Source organism: Rhipicephalus microplus, chromosome 10 (assembly GCF_043290135.1).
Source record: "Rhipicephalus microplus isolate Deutch F79 chromosome 10, USDA_Rmic, whole genome shotgun sequence".
In the NCBI taxonomy this organism is placed as follows: Eukaryota; Metazoa; Arthropoda; class Arachnida; order Ixodida; family Ixodidae; genus Rhipicephalus; species Rhipicephalus microplus.
Genome location: NC_134709.1, coordinates 69,540,375 through 69,565,453, shown reverse-complemented (window position 1 = coordinate 69,565,453; position 25,079 = coordinate 69,540,375). Strand labels below are relative to the sequence as shown.

The following is a 25,079-nucleotide window of genomic DNA, read 5'->3' as shown; positions in this document are numbered from 1 at the left end:
GAGCGGCAATAGTGGCAAAGTTGCGAATGAAGCGGTGAAAGTACGATGCGAGTCCAAGGAAACTGCGTAGTTCTTTGGAACGAAAGGGTCGCGGAAAGTTGAGGACTGCGGATTCTTACAATATATATATATATATATATATATATATATATATATATATATATATATATATATATATATATATATAAATCCCGGCTTACGGGTGAGGTAGGTTTGCCTCCCCACTCGTGAAAGAGTCGGTACGCCACTGCTAACATCAGTTGAGTTTACGTTAGGGCTAAAATCACGCGTGACAGACGACTTCCAGGGGAGCGTGGAAAAGCGGAACAAGCCGACACCGCGCATGTCCGTTGCCAAGACGATGTATACGTGTTAGGAGCCCCAGCTTCATTGATTGATTTGTGGAGTTTAACGTCCCAAAACCACCATTTGATTATGAGAGACGCCGTAGTGGAGGGCTCCGGAAATTTTGACCACCTGGGGTTCTTTAACGTGCACCCAAATCTGAGTACACGGGCCTACAACACTTACGCCTCCATCGGAAATGCAGCCGCCGCAGCCGGGAATCGAACCCGCGACCTGCGGGTCAGCAGCCGAGTACCTTAGCCACTAGACCACCACGGCGGGGCGAGCCCCAGCTTCAGGAGTAAGCGTGTGCTCGAGAATGTCTTGTGGGCTTGTACCAGCAGGAGTTGATCTATCGTTCTAGTGTCCAGTTTGCTACCCGCCACTAAGGAGGGGATATTGGGAGGCCATATTCAGCGTAATCTGATATCCTCACCTGAAGCTTCAAAAAAATACTCCTTATATTCTTTTTATTCGTCCGTCCAATTTCAGAATATGCGTGTTGTGCGTGGGGTCTACACCAAAATTCTTTGGTTGATCTAATTGAGAGAATATAAAACCGAGTGGAAAGGTTCGTTCTAAGGTGGCATAATCTGGATGACAGCTGCACTGAAATTGAAAATGAGCTGAAATGGAAAGCTCTGCCTCCTCGCAGGAAAAAATTTCGCTTTCATATGTTTTTTCGATTATAACATAAGGAGACTCCCATTAAGAAAGACGAGTACCTCAGGCCACCCCATCACATGTCCAAAAGATGTGATCATCACTTTAAAATTCAAGAATATCGGACCACAACAAACCTTCATGCTAATTCTTTTTTGTTCACACTGTAGTAGAGTGGAGGAATTCGTCTTATTACCAAGTGTGCTGTAATAACGAAGATTTATATTATTTTCAGGCTGTAATCACCTGCGCACACGTCTTTCGGAAAAGCAAGGTATGGCTGAATTAAAAAAAAAAAGACACTGAGGGAGGGTCGGAGGCAGGAAACAAAAATAGTTTCAAAAGGTTGTAAGTTCGGTCCCAAACTGCACGATGTCTATTCGTCCACTTCAATTTTTTAGACTTTCTTACTAAATATTTACTGCAGTATTTTTTAAAATTACAAATAATGTCCAGAGAACCTTTCTTCGCTCATTGTTTGTTAGTTTCATTAAGCTGTGTCTTACAAAAAGTGCAAGTACCTGATTCATGCCCTTCTTTCGTAAGTGCTGAGTAGAAAGGAAATCATTACACCGCTTTAGTAGTGGGGGCATGGAGCTGTGAGCCACCTGCTTAAAATGAAAATCTTACTTTGTGATTGCCAATCTTGACAGGAGTGGTCGAGGATGGCCACTTGCGTGAAGGTGAAGAAAATGAGGCAACTGCGCAAGATTCGCGTCATCTTGATGAGGTCACCAGCCTATACTCGGACTGCCTGGAAGTCTTCGTCCTCATAAGGCCTGCCGAAGAGCAAGCGCATTTTATTAGTTGCATGGCTTAGGCGAACCTTTACCGTTGAACGTACACAATGCACGTAATAACTCTGCAGGAGAAACGCCACCGTTAACTGTATGCACTGCATGAAGTCCTTGGACGGATTAGCGATGGCGCTGTGTTAAACCTACCCACGTCGTTAAATTATTCGATGCGGCAAGGCGAGCCTATTCCGTTAAATGTATGCAGTGCACACAATAACGTAAAGTGTAGGGTGAAGCTACAAATCCTACATTACTAATTAGAAATAACAGACAAGAAAGTAAAGGAAAGTATCGGGGTTTTTATGCATGCTAATTAGGATGTATATGCGAAGAAAGTAAACTGGACGAAAAAGTAACTTGTTACTGGCAGGGGTCGCACCTGCAACCCAAGAGTAACGCGTCATATTATCGATCAACTGAGGTACAGCGGCCGTCATCCCTCCGTCCACTTTGTGAGGTATATAAGTGCATTCAAATTTAGAAATGTTAATTACGTTTCTCAGTAGCCATGGCGGCGCCACCTTGGTTACTAGCGAACGCTAAATAACACTCCCCCGCACGTTGTCATGGCAGAGAACGGTCAGCTGCCCGGAAAAGTCAGTTGGGTACTAGTCACCACCCTGCGTAACAACCGCAAGCCCTGTGTTCGTCTCCGATCGTAGAAAGCAAATCGACAATTAGACAAGTTGGTTCTGTTGAACACCTTGTTAGGAAAGTGTGAATGGTGAGTCCTCGAGGTAGGACAACACGCAAGGCAGCTCTGTCATGTGTTCTATCCTACTTTGTGTCGTCATCGTGCGCGCTCCCTATTAATATGCCAGTCATTGCTAGATGAGCTCTCCTGTGTGAGTGCACACGAAATGGTCGGTCCGTCTTTATTAATTTCGCGTTTTTTGTTGTTTTTTTTGTGTTCTTACTCAGTGTATTGTAGAAAATCAGGCATGAAGTGGCTAAGCTACCTATCTTTTCTTCACCTTGTCTATTGCTACGGTCGGCCTTCGTAGCTTGGTGCCGCTTGGGAGCGTGGGACCCAGTTCCTGCTACTGATTTGCATACAAACGAAGGCTTAAGCCGTTTCACTGTTATAAAAGCAAACTTCTTATGAGCTCGCGACATTTATAATCACTTTTTTTTGGAGCAACATATATCTTTAAAACCTATAGGTTAAGAAAGGCAGTAATTATGCAACTTAGGCCATTTATGCTTTATGTTTTCGCCCCGCCGTGGTGGTCTAGTGGCTAAGGTACTCGGCCTCTAACCCGCAGGTCGCGGGTTCGTATCCCGGCTGCGGCCGCTGCTTTTCCGATGGAGGTGGAAATATTGTAGGCCCGTGTGCTCAGATTTGAGTGCACGTAAAGAACCCCATGTGGTCGAAATTTCCGGAGCCCTCCACTACGGCGTCTCTCAAAATCATATGGTGGTTTTGGGACGTTAAACCCCACATATCAATCAATCAATCAATCATTTATGCTTTTTTAAAACGAGAAAACCTCTAAACTCATATGGCGGAATTGAGGCTGGTCTTTCGTATATCTATCGCTAATTTGATATTTCATAAAAATTCAGATTATCTTCTGTTTTGCAACGTAAGTCGAAGCTCTAAACTTCGAAGAGCATGGCATCATTACAGTGACACAGTTTCACGCTAGTTATGGTAAGCCTGAATGAGCAGTGAAACTGCAGGTGGCATTCGTTGCTTCTATTATTTTGTTTTACTTTCTCATCTGTTTCTCCGTTTTAGATGTGAAGCTTCTCATGATAGGGCTCAATACGATGCATGGCCTTACCACCCTAACAGCGCATTCGCGCTCTATACCACTCTCTTTCTTCCCATAGAGTTTCCTAAAATTAACTAGAGGGGGCACTCGCACTGCGATCATTCAGCGACCGCGGGAATGATGGGTAGTACACGATTTTTCCCAGTCTTCGTACTTGCGGGCGGTAAATCTCACTTGTGGCTTCGCTTACTGCTAGTTTCAGTTTTGTTTCGAAGAAAATAAAGAACCATTTTGTTGAACATCGTGACCCGATTTGAAGGTGGTGAAGCGTAACAGCCGAGTATTTGCCGATTGTTGTTTTATGACAAAGCAGCTCGAAGTCACGCGAAGCCAGAACAAACGTAAAGTACGAAGACTATAGGACATTCGATGTCATACCCATGATTCCCATGCTCGCTGAAGCGCTATGCGTTGAAGCTCCCATAACACCAGCGCCAGAATTCTCTGTAGTGTATATTTACGAAACTACATGTCCTCTCCTACGCTGGCCTTCTCTCTCGCCTCGCAATATTGACGCAGGCAGCGTCTGCTAGTAAGTTTCTGTGTTTAGAAAAAAACATTTTCACAAGCGTCAATATCATTCAACAGAACATTTTATTCTTATACATACAATAACTATGATGGCAAAACAGACGTCATTTACATGAACATGGATAGGAGGTGACGTTGAAAGAAGATGTGCATTTGATGGTTCACACATGCCCAGCCACAACAAATATTTCAAGGTAAACAAGAGACACAAATAAAACATGAATATGTACATTTTGCATACTTACAGGTTGGCATGCCATTTATGCCGGCGCATCGACACATCAGCCTACCAATACCAGGCCGGCCGAAAGACAAGTTTCACTCGTCCGTCACTGACCGACACAAAAAGGGCAAGACCAGTGCCGAAGAAATTCCTCCTCACTGAGGAAGAAGAGCTCCTCCGACAAAACAGACAGCAGCTGAGAGTACAATCGCTCTAGGATCGGGAAGAGCTCGCAGCGGTGGCCCGCTGCATCCACCTTGCATCGGTTGCGCCAGGGGCAGAAAGAGCCGGCAACAATGAGAATACAAGCGAAGCAGCCTCATGAACAACGCCCAGAAGAAACGAAGCGATTTACTCTGAGGCAGCGAAACCCAGCATGTACGGCTCTCTCAAAATCGTGAACAATGACACAATGCCTCACAAAATACTGATTTGTCTCCCGAAGGGAGCAGTTCGGGCATGTTGTTGACTTGATTAAAAAGTTGGCAGATCTCGCGTACAGTGGGAATCAATGATATGCGAAGCGCGAACGAGAAATGTTGATATGTCACTCTAAAATCAGCATAACGTTACGAGGTGGAGGTAAATGATGTCGTACATGACTTTGATGGGATGATTATCATGTTTGGATGTGTCATTTACCTTCCTCATCTATTCGCGTCACGTGATACCAAGTTTAGTATATGTGGAGCTAGCGAAACGGCCACGAGCACACTATGACTGGTGCAAACATGATAATCCTGACACGCATGTCATGTAGGAAGGAGGAAGCAACAAAAAGGGAGAAGGCAGGGAGGTTAACCAGAAAAACATCCGGTTGGCTACCCTACACTGGGGGTAAAGGAAGGGGACAAGAAAGACGAGAAAGAGGGAAGAGAGGGAAAAAAGGGGGTGGGAAAGAGACTGACAGTAATTTCACTGCAGCGTGTAGAACTCTCCGCATGTCAGAGGCGTTCACACAAGCCTGTCTTTCTCAGGAAACGCAGCAGGGCTTTCACTGCCTTGTGGGCTGTCGAGGCATGTGTACGTTGCTGTAATAGCACCTGCACAGAAAGAGGCCGATCATCCAGTCGCCGCATTGCGTTGGCAAGTACTTGTCTCTCTGAGGCAAATCGAGGACAATGACACAGCAGGTGTTCGATATTTTCGTCGGTGCCGCAAACATCGCACGCCGCACTGTCAGTAATTCTGATTAACGTGGTATAAGCTTTCGTGAAAGCAACTCCCAGCCAAAGGCGATAGAGAAGCGAAGCTTCACGTCGACGTAGGCCGGGTGGAGGCCGGAGTTGTAGGGAAGGGTCGAGCTCGTGCAGACGTGTACGTCGTATGCTTGGTGTGTTCCACTCAGTCAGTGTGACACTGCGGGCCAGTTGACGAATCTGCCTCGCCGCATCCGCTCTTGAAAGCGGTATCGGAACGCTGTTCGCTTCTTTATGTGACGTGCGAGCAGCGTGATCTGCAGAAACATTGCCGCCTATACCACTATGCCCAGGTAACCACTGCAAGACGATGTCATGGCCTTTTCGCATTAACAGGTGGTGAAGTTTCACGGTTTGGTAGGTCAACTGGTCGTGGCATCCGCGTCGGAGAACTGATGTCAGGCACTGTAACGCTGGTTTTGAGTCAGAAAACACAGCCCATTTACCTGGTCTTTCTTCTGAATTGATGTGTTCCAGTGCATTGCACAGAGCCTCGAGTTCTGCCGTCGTGGAACTTGTCACATGTGAAGTCTTAAAACACCGAGTTATCCCTTGTGATGGTATAACCACTGCTCCACCTGAACTAGACGGCGTAGTAGAGCCATCCGTGTAAATGTGCACGTGGTTACTGTAGTTTTCTTCCAGTAGGAATAGACTCAGTTGTTTCAGGGCATGTGTTGGTAAGTCCGATTTTCTCCTCATTCCTGGAATCAATAAGTGAACTCGCGGCCGGCTCAAGCTCCAAGGAGGAAGCAGTGGCTTTGATGCAGGTGCGTATGTCTCAGCAAACAGTGAACGATGCTTGGAGACAATAGTGCCGTATGTCGTGCGGGGCCTTTCAGCAGCTAGGCTCGCCAGGTGGTGAGAAGGGGTCCTGGCATAATGCCTGAGGTGCATGCGCATTGTCTTGGTAATAATATGCGTATTTATCGAGTGATCTTGAGCGATGGCAATGGTTTCAGCCGTTAAAGCACTGCGGGGTATTCCAAGGCATATCTTAAGTGCTTGGGCTTGAATGCTCTGAATTGCACGCAGGTTGGTCTTGCCGGTGTTAGACATTGCAGGTAAGCTGTACTGTAAGAATCCGATAAACAGCACTCTGTACAGTTGTAGCATGGATGGTATGGGCACTCCCCAATTTTTTCCTGCAAGGAATTTGAGCATGTGGCATATTGCGATCAGCCGCTTCTTCACATAGTTCACGTGTGGAGTCCACGACAGGTTTCTATCTATTATGACTCCCAAGAACCTGTGGCTTCTGCTGAACGATATGTATTCTTCATTAATCGATATACCGTAAGCAGACATTGGTTTCCGCGTGAACGCTACCACTGCACATTTTCCGCAGAACACCTCGAGGCCTTGTTTACGAAGATAGCATGACGTCGTTGTAGCAGCCTTCTGAAGGCGGGCGCGAAGCTGAGGCCTTGTCACACCTGATGTCCAAATGCAGATGTCATCAGCATAGACAGAAAGTTCTACAGTGCTAGGTAGCTGCTCGACTAGACCAATGAGAGTTAGGTTGAAAAGAGTAGGGCTTAGCACTCCTCCCTGAGGAACTCCTCGGCTGCTGTAATAATCAGGTGTTGGGCCATTCGCTGTCATCACGTAAAATGATCTCAGCTGTAAGTAGCTGTACACCCACATATATATCTTGCCACCAAGACCTACTGTTTCCAAAGCACCAAGGATGGCTTCATGGGTGACATTGTCGTAAGCCTCCTTAACGTCTAGAAACAGGGCGGCGCACAGTCTCTTACAGGCTTTCTGGTGTTGAACATATGTCACCAGATCAACAACGTTGTCGATTGACGAATGGCCGCGCCTGAATCCGGTCATGGATACTGGATAGACTTCGTAGTGCTCTAAATACCACTCCATTCGTGTTAGAATCATTCGTTCCATCGTTTTTCCCACACAACTGGCAAGTGCGATAGGACGGTATGAGGCAATATCTAAAGGAGATTTACCAGCCTTTAGAAGTGGAATGAGGCGACTTGACTTCCATGCCTGGGGAACAGTACCAGTCTGCCAGGAGTCGTTGTATAGGCGTAAGAGTGCTTTCCGAGCTTCGTCTCCAAGATTACAAAGGGCACGATAGGTAATGCCGTCAGGACCGGGTGCTGAAGAACGTCTGCACAGAGCCAGTGCCGCCTCAAGCTCATCCATAGAAAACTGGCATTCCATACGGGGATCACGTGAGGGCGGTGGGTTGTCAAAAGTTCCCGTTCTTGATACTGTGCAATTGGAATCACCGGCGATTCTTCTACAGAAAGATTCTGCGACGTCAATCTCTCTGCATCGAAGGTGAAGTGCCAGAGATGTAAACGGGTGTCGCTGACCCAAGGTTGTGCTAAGACCCCGGACAGTTCGCCATATCAGTGATAGGGGCTTTCGTAGATCCAACGACTCGCAAAAGGATGTCCAACGTCGCCTAGCCAGTTTATCCATGTGCCGCTGCATTTTCTTTTGAATGCGTCTAGCCAGCCTCAAATCATCCATGCACTTTGTCCGTCGGTACCTTCGTTCTGCACGACGGCGTATTGCGCGAAGTTTCTCAAGCTCGATGTCGAAATCAGTGCGCTTGTGACTAGTCAAATGTGTATGCGTGGTATTCTGCAGGACATCCTTTATCGAGTCCTCTAGGTTATATGATAAGCCGTCGGTACAGCAGTCTTCCATTAACATTTTGAATTTCGGCCAATCGGTGTACTTGAGGCCTCTTGAGGACTTAGAGCTGGTGAAACCTTCTATACACAGGTAAGTTGGTATATGGTCGCTGCCCCGCGTTTCCAGATCTGAAAACCAGTGCACTTTCCTGATAAGTGAGCGAGAAACCAATGTAAGGTCCAGGCAGCTGCTATAGGCTGATCCGCGTAAATATGTAGGGCTTCCATCGTTACAAACGCATAGTTCGTACTCCGAGGCTAAGGACACCAATTTTCTTCCTCTAGAGTTGTCCCTGGAGCTTCCCCATAGGAAATGGTGGGCATTGAAGTCGCCAGTGATCACCCATGGCCTTGGAGTCGATGTCAGAATACCGCGTAAGCGCTCGCAGCCAAGGCGGCTTGATGGAGATAAGTAAGCTCCGATAATCGTGAAAGCAACCTTATCCTTCTTCACAGTAAGGCACACATACTGATTCCCTTCATCAGGCGAGACTCTGTGGTGAACGTAAGTGAGGTCATGGCGCATGAATACAATAACTTTGCTGCAGTCTCTGTGTGTGGAGGACATAAAGCACTCATATCCTGACAGCTTGATTGAAGCACACAGGTTGGGTTCACAAATCACAATAATGGGGAAGCGGTTCACAAATACAAATTGTCTAAAGTCAGACATGCGCGACTTCAGTCCTCTGGCGTTCCACTGAAAGACAGATACATTCTTGACTTCCACTCGAAACGACGGTGCCTCGCTGGCCATGGTTTTACCTTAGAGCTGCAAGCACCGGACTCAGGGTGTACAGCACATGCAGTGCGGTCTGCGCAGCAGAAGTCTTCATATTACTCAGTAGGACACGCATGGTACTCATCAGTGATTGCAGCAAGCTTATCACTTGATCTTCATTCATCGCATCACTGGTTTGAGGGGTCGTCGAGGGCGGCGGGACTTGATGCAGCTCCGAAGTAGGTTGACGTCGTGGAAGAGAGGGCCACTGTTCGGAAGGCGCGACTGCTGTCCCTTTCTTCTGTTTGGCAGTATCCGTCTTCAGTGAGCTCGGTGTTTGTGGGTCAGCCTCTTTGATAGAGGATGACATCTCTCCATCGGTAGAGGCGTTTTTCCGTGATGGTCTTCGCCCACGACGCCGTCGTCGGCGTAGTGTAGCGGCAGCTTCCCTGTGCGTTGAATTGTCCCGCACCATACGCCTGAGTACCGCGTGCTCGTTTCGCACCCGCGGGCAATCTTTGGATGAGGCCTCATGAGCGCCGTGGCAGTTTGGACATCGTAGTATGGTGGCACTGCAGGCGTCTTTTGAGTGAGACTCAGCGCACCACGGACACACAACTTTGTTCTCACAGACACCTTTTACGTGTCCCATCTTGAAGCACTTGTAGCATTGCAGTGGCTTCGGTATGTAAGGACGCACTGAGTGGCGAACATGGCCAACTTAAACATACGAGGGAAGGCTGTCTCCCTCGAACACAAACCTCAAGCAGCGTGAGTTGCCGAGTCTGGTAATGTGCGTAATGCGGGTGCCTTCAGTCGCTGGCTTTATTAGTATTGGCAGGTCATTAGCTGAGATGGAAAGATCCACATCATAAATGACGCCAACACTGCCATTACAACCTGTAGCGACCATTGGCCGAACATTCACGTTGCCGATTTCTGTTATGTGCCGAAGGCTTTGCAGTGCGCTACGGTGCATAACGTCTACAGCAAGGACATTCTTTCGTGCATTGATCCTCACGTCTTTGATCTCATTCGGCGCGGTTTCCTCGAGAAGCACAGAAAGAACTTGCCTGTTGAGGAGTCGCAAGTTAGATGCAGGGTCTTCGGGCATAAACAGCATGGTGTGCGGCCACCGCTGTGGTGCAGTCTTAACGGTGGAAACACTTGCCGACGATGCCGTCCACAGCAGTATTCGTTTTGTAGATCAATTCATGACGACTGTGAAGTCATCATCCGATGACTCAAAGCCGTCCGAATACAGATTGGTTGCCTCACTGTCGGTGTCGCTCGACGCGTTGCTACGCTTCCTGGACGACGAAGTCCGGCGCGACGGTTGCACGCCTGGAACATTCTCAGGTGTGTCCTGAAGCATCACCGCAAAGGAGGGAGCGGCAGCTCCCAGGATTTCCAGGAAAACAAATTGAAAACACTGAGACACGGGCACAAGCGTTTTGTGAGAGAATCACTTCCCATGTCATGTAAGAACATAACAACATACCATAGTCATACATTTCCTCATCTATTGACGTCACGTAACACGAAATTTGGTGCGTGTGGAGCTAGCAAAACGGCCGCGAGCGCATCATGAAGAGCCCAATATACTTTAATGTAGCATTGACGCCCACGAACGCCGGGCGCAGCGACGCTACGTTAACAAAACGCGAGCACTCTATTGTCTGACGCCAGGTGCGACCAGCGTCCGTCAGCGCGGCGCGACGGCAACCGCCATGAAATGCGACATGCTGCGTTTCGCGTCGATGCGTTACCTACACAACACTGCCTCTCCCTGTTTTCGTGACGGAGGGACGCCGGACACACTCAAAACGTGATTGCGCCAACGCAACGCAGCGCGGTGCGCACCTGCGAGTGTATGGCAGGACCGGCACCTGGCGTAGCAACGCCGGCGTGACGCGACGAAATGAACGCCGGTGAGCACGCGCACGACGTCACGTCGAAATGTATCGGCGCCTTGACTTTAGCATGTAGTCATGTTCTCACATGGCACGCATCTCGTGATTATCATGTTTGCACCAGTCACATACATTCGTCATCCATCGGCGTCACGTAATACCAAATTTCGCATATGTTAAGCTAGCGAAACGGCCGCCAGCGCACCATGAGCGTGGCATGTAGTCATGTTGTTACATGACACGGATTTCATGATTACCATTTTCGCACCAGTATCATACCTTCGTCATCCCCTCTCGTCCCGTAATATCAAATTTGGTATAAGTGAAGCTAGCGAAATGGCTGCCAACGCTTGATGAGCATGGCATGTTGTCATGTTGCTACATGACACGCATCTCATGATTATCATGTTTGCACCAGTCACATACCTTCGTCATTCATTCGCATCACGTAATACCAAATTTGGCACATGTGAAGCTAGGAAAACGGCTGCTAGTGCATCATGAGTGTGGCATGCAGTCATGTTGTTACATGACACTCATCTCATGTTTATCATGTTTGCAGTAGTATCATACCTTCTTCATCCATTCACGTCCCGTAATAACAGATTTGGTATAAGTGAAGCTAGTGAAATGGCTGCCAGCGCGTCATGAGCGTGGCATGTAGTCATGTTGCTACATGACACGCATCTCATGATTATCATGTATGCACCAGTCACATATCTTCGTCAACCATTCACGTACCGTAAGACCGAATTTGGTATACGTGACGCTAGCGAAAGGGCCTCGAGCGCATCATGCGCGTGGCATGTAGCCATGTTGTTACATAACACGCATATCATGATTTTCATATTAGGGTTGGTCGCTTGTGTTGAACCTGCAATCATGCCATACCATATCAGTTTTGGAACATGCCCTGTGAACGAAACCACCACAAGAGCTGCAAGGCCATAAAATGTAAATCATGACATCCATTACATACATATTATGATTTTCATGTTATGACTAGTCATATGTGTTTTTCATACAGTCATGTTATGCCATACCAAGTTTGGTATCGATACCATTATCTAAACGGCCAGGAGAGCTGAAAGTCGTAGGCGGCTAGATAGATAGATAGATAGATAGGTAGATAGATAGATAGATAGATAGATAGATAGATAGATAGATAGATAGATAGATAGATAGATAGATAGATAGATAGATAGATAGATAGATAGATAGATAGATAGATAGATAGATAGATAGATAGATAGATAGATAGATAGATAGATAGATAGATAGATAGATAGATAGATAGATAGATACGCTCAATGTCGCCGAAGTTCGCTAAGAAATGCTTCGAATTAAAAAAAATTGCCCGCAGCTTCCCTCGGGGGAACACTGAGGAGGATGCGGACCATATAATTGGTTAACGGGGTGTTAAAGTGCGACTTACTTGGGTCGATGGCTAAATTGGTTAACGTGGTTGTGAAATGCGGTGTTAAATTGCGACTTACTTGGGTCGATGGCTAAATTGGTTAACGTGGTTGTAGGAGGGGGTGTTAAATGAGTGAACACGTACACACGTATGCGAAAGGGCGGCGCTGGTCGAAGGGACGTCGATCATTGTGTTTGTGGATTCGTTGGAATTCATTTCACCGCGACCTTGGACGTCGACGCGCCGTACAAACCAACCGACTAGCGGCAACTGAGCGAGCGAGCGCCGACCTTGAGTATATATACAGCACGACGGCGCATGCACTGTCAGCTGTTGAATGTTCTCGAAGCGCGACGCCACATGCGCGTCCACTCGAGAATCAGGAGAATTGTAGATGTCGAACGCGGTGTGTAGAGGAGGAAGGGTGCACAGATGGTGGAGGAGTGAAGCGCGCGTGGTGTGTAGAGGAGGAAGGGATGCACAGATGGTGGAAGAGTGGGCGACGGCGCGACGGCACATGCGCGCGCGTCAGCTGTCGAATGTTCGAGAAGCGGTGTGGACGGCGCGGACGACGCGGACGGCGCACTACAAGGCGCGAGTATAAGATGCTCCGCATCTAAAAAATGACTGCTCGCGCTGCAGAACTATTTACTCGTCACCCCATTTATATAACAATGGATCTTGACCTCTAAGGTAGTACCGGTGGAATATTTCTCCAGTGTGTTGTTGAACAATACAAATTCGCAGCACACGCGTTAAATAAAACTGAACTGCAGGTCTCCGTGTACCATCGGAGTCTTCTGTCTCTCATTGTCTATTAGCAGCGATTGCCATGTTCCAGTAGGAAGAACCGGTCCATCACTACGCGCTTTGCACCTCCCCGGGTTTTTCTCCTGCGCAACGCCGTTATGGTCGCCAGCGTCAATGTCGTCGCCAGTGTAAGCAATACGCCGGCGGCTTCACCTCTACACATGGCTTCCTTCAGCTGATGATGATGTAATTTATTTCTACGTGTTTTCCTCTCTTTTATTGCTTTGTATTTTGTCATATATCCACATTTTGTACACTACCTCCTCTTTATACAGTGTGTCTCTTTCCTTTCTCGTTTTTGCACTCTCTCCCACTGTCTTTATTTCAAACTTTTTTTGGTTCACTCCCACTCTCTATTTATTATTTAGTCTCTATTTTTATTCTCTCACTCTGTCGTTCTTTCATTTCTTTTTATTTTTCATCTGTTTTTCCTGTGATATACTTTACTCACTCCACTCTTTCTTTCTCTCCTCCTAATCCTCCAAGCACTCATCCACACCTGCACTTTTCTTTTACATTCGCTTGCTACACTACATCATTAAAGGCTACGTTATGATTGGCTAGCATGCTGGACTGCCGAACGGTTAAGATGCCCGCCCACCTTCTTTGCCGATGCGGGATTTGACGGCTTGGAAATGCCGCCTTGGCAAGAAAATCATTCTTCACCAAGGGTTTCTCTCCCTCATTAGCTTTGTATTTCTTCGTTCCATCTCCTTTTGTCTTCCGCTCTGTTTTTTTTTACTTCCTCTGTAGTCGTTCTCTCCTCTGCGAAAGTTATCGGAATCATGCGTTGTACAAATAGGCACAAGTCTCTCACGAACCAAGTGAAATATAAAGAAGCTCATACCCATGAGCCGGTATCAGCCATGATAGAGGCATAATCATAATTATGGTGATAATGATGATGAAGATGATGATGATCATCATCATCATCAATCCTGAACAGTTGGCATGCTTTCCAGTTAATAGAAAACAAGAAAAACAGAAAATTACATTCATTCATGGAGGCCGAAAAAATAGTCTTCCTTGGGTCGAGCCCTCAGCTCAGGGCCCCGTTGCCTCGCGCCGTAGCCTGTCTCGCTTGATCAGCCGACGCTACTCTTGCGGCTCTGAGCTACTCAGCGCAGTCTCACAGGAGGAATGTGAGAATGAAGGAACGGGGTGGTAGCCCGCTGGTTGTGGACATTCCCAAGTTGAGTGATACACCGTATATTTCGCTCCACAATAGGAGCAGTATTAGGATTTACGGATATTGTGTTACGTGGAAGAAATGGAAGATGTAAAAGCCGGGAAAAACAAATTCCTCTGGAACTGCCGCCAGGCAACCACGTTCTGGGTTGAGTGGCTCGTGCGGTGGTGAGATGTACATACGACTTTTGTGGTAGTACTCTGGCCTGTAAGTCTAGTTTGATGCTTCGTTCGGTAAGTCGTCCTTGTTGAACAGCTCTTGCGATGGCGCCTGGTTTCCTACCGCACCAGCGTGCTTCTCTCAGCACGCAATTGAGAGAGGCTTGTCCAGGTATCCAGGTGATACGCACTCTGTGTTACAATGTGGGATGTACAGATGTTCGGATATGGTGGGTGAACAGTGTGGCCATTCTTTTCGCAATATTCCGGCAGACAATTTTTTAATCATCAACCACTGTGACTGTTCCATCCTACGCTGGTATTTGTGAAGCGTGCATGATAGCAAGGGTGATAGCAGCCTCCTCTGTCGTGCCGCTGGCTATGGTTTGAAGCGTAGTCTATACCGTTTCGGAATCGGTATTGTTCCCTATGCCAAAACAGTAAATAAAAACAAGACGCTGAGCACAGCAAGTGCTGGTTCATGATTATCATAAAATTCCGCGGAAGGGTTACAGAGGAAAGATGGCACACAACTTAGCTTTGGAAAGTTTTTAACAAATTGTAGAGGTTAAATGTATTGTCGAAAGATTTCGCAAAAAGTTGAAATTTATCACAAGGAGCACCTGTCATGTTAAACATTGACGCACTTCCTTTCAAGTGCAAGGTTGGCTCTGTACATCTAAGCTGCGTATAACGAGTTGTACAAACCCTTTATACAACCTTAAACATGATATACTGTTTGGAAGCCAGGTGGAGGGAAATTTTTTTTAATGATGGCAGACGATTGGGAGTTGTAATTTTGAAACGCCATTGTAAGGCTAACAAACAATTCAACTTGCTACAGTTACCCGTTCAAAACCATGTCGGTTTCCTCGCAACTTTCAACACCTCTTGAGGAACCGCTTGTCCTGCGTCTCGAAGAATCCAGATCAATTCCTTGGCATGGCGGCTTTGAGTAGGCGTCAGAAAAGTGTACGCCCTTCCCGTACTGTCGTCACGAACTGCGGGCTTAACGCGAAGCGCGTAATCGTCCGCACTGCGCGGGTAGTCGTAGTTGACCACGAAGCGGACGTCTTGGGCTTCAAGGTCACGCACCACCATGTCGGTTGCCACGAGAACGAGCACTCTGCCGAAACGAAAAGCGTTCAACGCCCACTCACGCTCCTGCTCGCTTTTCTTGCTGTGGACACCCACGACCGGCCAGTTCCGCAGCCGCAAGCTCGTTACGAGGTGGTCTACTTTTCCTTTGGTCTCGACAAACACGACTGCCTTGTCTTGCTTGTTGTCGAGGATGTCTTCGAAGAGCGCGACGAGCCTGTCTTCCTTGTCTCCCTCGTCGCAAACGTAGACAATGTCTTGCGCACGCCGGTTTTGGGATTGCTGGCTCGTATCACCGAAGCTGATGGTCACGTAGTCTTCCATGACTTCATCAGCCAGCTGGCACGCCTCTCTCGTGTTCGACGTCAGCCACGTGAGAGTCTGACAGTCGGGCCGGACGTTCTCAACAATAAGGCGAAGATTCTTTCCTAAGCCCATCGCTAGCATGCGGTCCACTTCGTCCAAAACTAGAAGTGTGCAGCGGCCAATATTCACCATGCATTCCTCCATGAGGGCTACGAGGCGGCTTGGCGTCGTCACCCAAACCTCGCACCCTTTGTCAAGCTGCGTCAGTTGCGCTTGCTTTGACTCACCCGGAAGAAGACATGCAGTTCGAACGCCCGAATCCTTCTCGAAGTGGCGGAACGTCTGCTGCACATGCAAGGCCAGCTCGCGCGTCGAGGCTAAAATGAGCACTGTAGGTCCGCCTCCGAGTTGCACAGAATTTTGGCTGTGGACGTGACGGACCGCCGGAACGACGTAGGCCATAGACGTGTTCTCTGAACTAATCGGAACGACGGCAAGAAGGTCTCTGCCACTGAAAATGACGGGCCAGCACTGGGATTGCACGCTTGTCGGTGATGAGCCAAGGCCCTGGGCCAAAAACACTTGCGTTACGATGTCGGGAAAGCCGGCTTCTTCGAAGCTTAAAATCGGTTTTGGGATGGCACGTCCAGCGACGGTGATATTGTTGTCTTTTCTGTAGCCATTCACTTCGCTTGCCGATCGTCCAGCCATCACAATGTGTTCGCGGTACAGGTTCTTGTTGAACACTGGCAGCACAATCTTGTTCCAGCCCGGTGGTCTGACGTTTCGCCCAACCTTGCTTCTGGAGGCGTAGCTGACCTCCCTTTTACTGATCCACCGCTCGTAGCTGAACACGTAGTTGTCTCCGATGGCCGGCGGCAGCGGGAACTGGTAAAATCCTCGTCGAGCACTGTAGCATAGGTTCACCCCTGGGAGCTGCATACTCATATAGTTTACGACACCTCTCCGCCCACCTAGGGTAAAGAGGGGGTCGGGAATGGCATCTAGCATGTGCTCTTGCCATATCAAATCACGTACGTCCAAATTAAACTGCTGCTGACCACCGATCAGCGGACTGTGTAACATTTCGCCCACTGGTGGATAGCTCGCAGAAAGTTCTTGATGATGCTGATGCTGATGACCTCTGATGGACGGCGCTCACCCACAGAGGAGAATGGGCAAAGAACCGGGCGGCAGGATACTTAAATTAAACTAAAATGAAAATGAAGCCAATCTAAAAAAGTAGTTTATAAAATAATCCTACCAAAAACATAAATGTTTGCTGAGCAAGCGGTCAAACCATCTCTTGATGTGGCTTGACCCTACCCGCACGTAACCATCACTTCTTCCTCTAAATTTCTTTGACGCTCAGACACCAGAAATGTAATGACGCACGTGGCGAGCTTGGAGGCTTGATTGGTAATTATAGCGGAGTAAAAGTTCAGGGAAGCATTCGATAGTGCGAAGCACCGTTATTTTCTCATGATCTCCCTCTCATTCTTTTTTGCAATCGACGACAGTCTATCGCCCTGGTGCGTATGAGTCTGCCTGCCTAGGCGACAAAATAAAACTTGGAGGAAACTTGATGTGACCTGCTGAGGAATTATGTACTACTAATTTGAAAACATAAATATATCTCTTCTTTAGTTTCTTTTTTTTCATCACTTTGTTCCAAAATCATCTCTTCCTGTTGAGCGCATTGTAATCAGCTTTCTTTAGCCTGTATATTCCTAACTTGTACGCTCACATTAACCGCCGGCTTCTTGCTCGACTCCCCTTAGAGGGTAATAGTAACAAGAGAGCGTCAAACAAGCATCGCTTTCATGAGTAGAACGCGATAGCTTGATCGTGCCTCGTGGCTTCGATTCTCGGTACACATTTCAACCGTGCCGCAAGGAATCTAAAGACTATAAGCGCGTAGCATTGACCATTTCCAACAATCATAGAATGTCTACTGAATTAACAGTTCTTGGGGACCCACTACGCTCTAATGGTTTCATTTGCGAATCAACGGATCGCGTGCTACGCGTCCGTATAACGCAACAGGCGAACATATTGATACGCAACAGCCGGCACAGCCTGTCTGGAAGAAAGAGAAAGACGACGTTGGTGGCTGGTTGTTTATGAACTGTCACCATCTTGTTCGCCGAGCACAGTGCATCGTATTTACAACACCGCCGACTTTAGCCCATTTCAATCCATCACCTCCAACCGAGGTTCTCACTGACGCTAGTGGGCATGGCATCGGGGCAATACTAATGCAACATCAACGCGGACATGACCGTGTTATAGCATATCCAAGCCGCCTGCTATCTACAGCCGAGCGCAACTATTCAATCACGGAACGTGAGTGTCTCGCTCTCGTGTGGGCAGTCGCCAAGTTTCGCCCATACTTATACGGGCGTCCATTCCGGGTAGTCACTGACCATCACGCGCTCTGCTGGCTGGCCTCACTCAAGGATCCCACAGGACGCCTCGCTCGTTGTTCCCTACGATTACAAGAATACACGTTCACCGTAACGTACAAAACAGGGCGGTCAGACCAAGATGCTGATTGCTTATCACGCTACCCCGTGGAAGAGGCTGCCCATACTGACACCTTTCCAGACCTTCTGTCTGTGACGCAGCTGCTCAACCTTGGGCACGAACAACACCTGGATGCTTCCCTGCAAACCATCATTGGCAAACTTGAGTCAAGGCCTCGCGACGCATCTCTACAAATGTTCCTGGTTAAAGACGGCATCCTGTATCGCCGTAACCTCGATCCATATGCCCATGACTTGCTCCCCGTCATACCAGCACATCTTCGGGCGACTGTTCTCAACCACCTTCATGACACTTCTTTGGCGGGCCACTTGGGCGTCTCTCGCACATACGACCGTGTACGTCGTCGTTTCTCTTGGCCTGGTCTTGCCCGCTCTGTTCGACGCTACGTCGCCGCTTGTGAACCCTGCCAGCGCCGCAAAAAGCCATCTTCCCTACCAGCTGGATTCCTTCAGCCGATCGACATTCCCATTGAACCTTTTTTTCGAGTTGGCCTCGACCTGCTTGGCCCATTCCCGATCTCCAGCTCAGGCAACAAATGGATCGCTGTCGCCACTGACTATGCGACACGGTACGCTATCACACGAGCACTTCCGACGAGTTGCGCAACCAATGTGGCGGACTTTCTGGTATATGATATTATTTTAGTACAAGGAGCTCCACGCCAACTTCTCACTGACCGGGGCCGCACCTTCCTATCAGCTGTTGTTGATGAAATCCTGCGCTCTTGCTCTGCCAAGCACAAGTTTGCCACTTCATACAATCCGCAAACGAACGGTCTTACGGAGCGCCTCAACCGCACCATAACCGACATGCTTTCTAAATACGTAGCGGCCGACCACCAGGACTGGGACGTTCATTTGCCATTTGTGACGTTCACATATAATTCATCACGTCACGACACTGCCGGCTATTCACCATTCTATCTTCTATACGGCCGAGAACCCGCCCTACCATTTGACACCTTGCTGCCCTCGGTCACGGAGTATGCCGGCGAAGCCATCGCGCGACCCGACCACGCACGCCAACTCGCCCGCAGCCGCCTGCAGGCTTCACAGGAGCACCAAAGACAGCTCTACGATTCCCATCATCGAAACGTGCACTTTTCACCGGGTTTCCTTGTCCTCCTCTGGTCCCCCACTCGGCGTGTAGGGCTTTCTGAAAAACTGCTGTCACGCTACACTGGACCATACCGCGTCGTTCGCCAGGTGACTGACGTTACATACGAGATCGTTCCAGCCGATTCAACGTCATCATCGTCACCTTCGAGTGACATCGTGCACATAGCTTGACTCAAGCCCTATCACCCTCCTTCCACCGCATCCGAGTTGCTCAAGCACCGAGACGGTGCTTCTACCGCCGGGGGGTTATGATACGCAACAGCCGGCACAGCCTGTCTGGAAGAAAGAGAAAGACGACGTTGGTGGCTGGTTGTTTATGAACTGTCACCATCTTGTTCGCCGAGCACAGTGCATCATATTTAATTTATTAAATAAGTTACCCGTAACAATATGTTGAACACTTTGTATTGAATGAGCCGTCAATGTTCCCACTCGTTGCTCAGCTCACATGTTCTGCCGCCTGACGCGATGCTGCAATTCTGTACCATAATATTACGTGTTTTAAGAAGACTACAAGGCATTTATAATGTTTCTTTTTTTCTGAATCAGTCTCAAAGAATCGCGTAGCTCAGTAACAGAACACCTGCTTGTTGCGCAACAGGCCTAAATTCGACTCTAATTGCGACCAAACCTTTTTTGCGATTTATTGTATCTGCACCTCCATTGAAATTTCGTTCTCAGACGAAATTGTGATATTTAGCTCCCAATTAACGACGCCGACGCTAAAATTTCTGCGAAACAAGCTCTTTAACACTGTCGAGTTGAAACTTTCACAACCACACGACCCAAGGCCGATGAGCCATACCTCTGGAAGCCAACCAGCCAACCAATAGCTGCACCAATTTCCAATGGTAGACGTCATGGACTTTACTCGCAGCCTGTACGTGGGTGCGAGTTTTCTTTTGTGAGAGGGAAATGGAGTCAATAAATGGCGTAGTAATAAAACCTTGTGTCACAAAAGCTCTGGTTTCGGCATCGTTGGATATGAGCGAAAAAATGAACGTCTTCTGTGAGCGAAAATCCGAGACACGTGGCAATAAATTATTTTTAAAACTTTTTGGTTCGACTGGAAATTAAACCACGGCCTTTTGTGTGGCATGAATGTGCTTCACTTTAGAGCCAAGCAAAAGCTTGAAACTGCTCCACCCTCCCCCCCCCAAAAAAAACAAAATATGGCAGAATATCCACGGAGTGAATAATGGAGAGTGGGGCGAAGCATCCGTCCATCCATTCGTTTTTGCTTCCGTCCATCCATGCGTGCGTCTGTGTGGCCGCCCGTGTGTCCATCCGCGCGTCCCTGCGTGCATCTGTTCGTGCGTCCGCACATCCATCTGTGCGTCTGTTCCTGCGTTCGTCCATGCATCCGCTCCTGCGTCCATCCATGTGTCCATCCGTCCGTGCAGCCATCCGTGCGTCCGTCTATGCATCTGTCTCTGCGTCTTTTCGTCCATCTAGTCAACAGTCCAAGTGCCACCATCTCGCATCTTTTCATCATATATTCCTCATATAGAAGCACCGCCATCCAGCGGACATTCCAAGTACTGAACGAGAGGAGGCGCACGCACACTTTTTTTACGGCTTGCGCTTCGTGTCTACTTCCCACCTTTAACCACCTCGAGTTCATGGTATATACTAGTTCACTGTATTCATGGCACTGCGGCCCGACGCTAGCTAAACCTTTTTGAAACCAAGGAGGTTACGCCCAGCGAGTATAACGTAGCAACCCTTTCTTGTCAGATAGTGCTCAATGTACAGGCGGATGGCTGCTAAGAGGGAATGTGAGACAGGAAAATTTGGCTTCTAGTTAACGCACACGCTGCAAATTTTTTATTGTTCAACAACGCACAGAAGAAATCTCTCACCGGCACCATCATTGGAGGTCAAAATATAAGACCTCCAAGGTGGTTACACACTACGTGTAACACCCACTACGTGTGTGTAACCACCTTCGAGGTCAAATTGTAATGAATGTGGTTACACACTACGACTACTACTACGACTACGAGGGTCGAACGGGTGCCACTATGAGGAGCTTCGCCCCTAAAAACCTCCAAAATAGAAGTCCAGGCAAGTATCGCTTTGGCAATAGAATGGAGTGACTGTGAAACGCAATTTTATCACTCGTACGCGTTGCACAATGAGTTGGAGATGACCGCGTCTCTGTTGCCCGATCTACAGTACGTAATGGCTGCGCCTACCTCGGCAGCAGCGTCCACCAACCCGTCCAGCACAAGCACAGTTATGGCACTCGCTTGCGCTTTGACTTCTTGTCTCCTACCCACTACATGGAATTTCCTGGAAAACTGACGGTTAATATAAGAAAAAAATTGTTTGTTTATTTTAAAAAGGAATAAGGAAGCAATCGATTGCAACAGAAATAAACAAAAATTTCAAAATGAATTATGTAGATAAAGTGTTGATTTGATATTTGTTGTTTAACGGCCCGAAACCGCCATATGATTGTCAGAGACGCGATAGTGGAGAGCTCTGGGAGCATCGGCCAGCTGAAATTCTTTAACATGCACTGAAATCTGAGCACACGGGCCAACAGCAGTTTCACCACCATCGAAAACGCAGCCGCCACTGCCGGGACTCTATCCCGCCACCAGTTCTAAATTACCACTTTTTGATAAGGAATGTAGTTAAAAGCAAAATCTTCTTGCGTCACATAAAAAATCGTATACAGATGAGCAAATTTCCTGTCACTCAATCCCAGAGAAAACGCACTTTAGGAAAGAACGTTTTAAATAACGAGTAGTTTTTAGTTTCTGAATAACTTTTTGAAGTGTTTTTTTCTGTAGCTAGTAAAATAACGGCACGTAACAAAAATTATCCATTTTTTCAATGTCTTCAGAGTAATAGCGCATGGGAAATGGCACCAGACCAGACTATATAAATAAAAAGAAGGGGGGGGGGGGGTATAGAGCACATTTTGTAATAGTTATTTGCATTTTCTAGTAGGAAATCGTTTACTATTTCAGGGAAACCATTTACTATTCAAGAAAAAAGAAAGATGTCTATATTCTGCAACGGATAATTCCCAATGAAGTAAAGCATCTTGAAATAAAGAATACTTGTGATGTCTAAAGCCACAAATCAAAGCTGCGTCAGGCGCAATTGACAACGCGAAACTATCAGCCACGTCGTTAACAAATACGCCACGATGACCTGGCACCTATACCGACCGCACGGTACTCAGGTATTTAGAGATTAGTTATTCCAATTAATTCTGTTTGAAAAACTCGACAGAAGAATTCAGAGATAAAGATCTGCGTATTGTCAGTCACTCAGTCACTATATGCCGTTCTGGAGTTACGGGTAAACTACAGACGTGAGTAGATAGGCGGGCATTGTGGCAGTAACTGCATATTTGATCGCTCAAACCGTATCGCTTCGCTGGTCAAACTCGAGTGGGTTGTGGGCATGCGGCCCCGCATAGTATCAACAATAGCTGCGCTAGATGCAGTGCACAAAAAAAATCATGATTCCATTTTTGATTTCGCTGAAGAGCAGTAAAGTATAAATATTATCTAAGAAACTTATGTTTAGAAAAAGTGGTTAATGATTTAGAGTACTTCGTATTCTATACTATGGGAGAGCATAAAGCCGTTCCATAGACCTCACACTTGATGAGGCCTAGGTCACACAAAAGTTCTGGCTGAGAGCGCCTTAATATGAGCAAATGTACCATGGCACCGTCAACCCATGGTGTCACATCTGTTTGTCACACACTCTTCTAAGTGACTTACGAGCGTCAAAATACATAAACGCACAAGTGCAACTCGCGATTCGTAAGTTGACAGCTGATCATTTATCGTCGTTGTCACTGTCGCTGCTTTTACGGCCTTCCACGTCCAGTAAAAAAAAATGCTCATCGTCACAATGGTTTCTTTCAGCAACACTGCTAAAAGCAATCAGAAGAATTTCTTGCGTCAAACGACATCCTATACTCCGAATCAACATGTTTACACTTATGGCGAATTCCATTGAAAGAACAGGAGTAGGTGGGCAGGCCAGTGGAGAGTGGGGGGCAGAGTACTGAGAGCAGGGCCACTCAACCTGCCACTGGAATGCGGCGCGCTCCCGGAGAGCAGGTGAAGGGGGTGATGAGCGGGGAGACCATGTGGTGGAAACATTTCAAGCCCGGGCATATTCTCTGCGAAGCAGCAGCGAAATACGCTTTAAATCGGTCAGCCACGTGCTCTTCCTTATCCTATAATACCAAGTATGTTTGCGCAACGACGCATTCGGCAGACGTCCAGCTGTCATTGTAGCGATCCGTACAAAACAGTGGTGTCAAACTACCCATGGTTGCTACCATTGCCCCCGCACTCGCCAGCTGAAAAAAAATTCGGAGACTATGACGTTCAAAGGCCACATGACTCGTCGTACCGCGCTTACTCCGCTTTTCAGGCGAGAGCACTGCAAACTGCTCCTGACTGCTCCCGGCGCAGCAAAAGCACTCTCGCTCTACCAATGGATGACAGTGCTCTTGCATGTTCGACTAATAAATCTCGCCGGCTCTGAAGAGAGCACTTTCAGCGTGTTTTTGAGTGCTCCTGCTCTCCCAATGGAATTGACCACAAAAAAGACAACTGGGTGCGAACACTGCCAGTTTTGCTCTCCAACAGGTAAACAAGCAAATAACTTGCAGTGTGCAGCCATTTGTCAGTGTTAACACTTAGGGTGCATACCATGGGGGCGCGTGGTAGAAAGCATCGAGCGCCATCTAGCACTGAGACACCTGCTGCAGTGTGCATGCACGTCCTGTCGTATCAGTGTAGTGCCTAGAATATACTAGGCGCTATAGTATCACTAGGCCTCTCATGTCACTCTGCCTCACGAGGTTACCGCGCTCGTGACGAAGACGACAACTGGGTGTCGCTTGCTTTCCTCCGTCGAATGTAAGTGTTCTCATACGTAGCGGATGCGAAGAGGCCCAGTCAAGCATCAGGCTCGCATCGTTATTTACACTGGTTGATTAGCATAATTAAGCCTTCGCACGACCCAAGAGGCCAAAAACACAAAATTGAGTTCTCTCAGCCAGGCTTGCTTTGTCCGACTAAGCCAAGTTAAATGTAAATGAGCCGAGTTAACTCAGTATAAGTGTAGCCGAAACTAATCAAACCTAGTTGAGCACTGTATTGCCCAATAAAATTAGGTGTAAATAAGTTATTTAGTCCAGTGCAGCCTGCTGTTTCCACATTGAGCGAAGTTAAGCTTCTATGCACCCAAATGGGTCGCAATAATTGCATCCAAATCTAATTAGGCATCATTATGAAGATATCCCTTCATTTAGCCGAGCAATATAGTCTAAATAAGGAAACCTTAGTGCAGGCCCTAAACTGGCCTCGTTGCAGCGGCTACGTAAAATAACGGCACAAACTCGATGAGCAAAGAAAACGACACCCAGTTGTTTTGTCTACAAGCGGCCTAACGGCGTCCGACATATAGATATGTATTGGGGGCCAACTGATGCGACCGGACGTGCATGCACACCGCAGCAGGTGTCACGTCGCTAGATAGCGTGTCGATGCCTTCAGCCACGCGATCCCGTGGTCTGCTCACTTTTGCTCACGCCTGAACGTACAAAATCA

At 47.7% G+C, this 25,079-nt stretch overlaps 1 protein-coding gene and 1 pseudogene across 1 annotated transcript in view; both read right to left on the bottom strand.

The window, feature by feature from the left end:
• The window catches only part of LOC119181618 (neprilysin-1), a 98,581-nt gene that overhangs the window by 55,789 nt on the left and 17,713 nt on the right, over positions 1-25,079 (bottom strand). Inside the window, exon 2 of the mRNA XM_075875794.1 lies at positions 1,639-1,787. Coding sequence (XP_075731909.1) covers positions 1,639-1,729 — 91 coding nt within the window. The 5' untranslated portion in view covers positions 1,730-1,787. The remainder of the gene's footprint in view (positions 1-1,638; positions 1,788-25,079) is intronic.
• LOC119180677 (putative ATP-dependent RNA helicase DDX5 pseudogene) lies at positions 15,183-16,917 on the bottom strand (annotated as a pseudogene).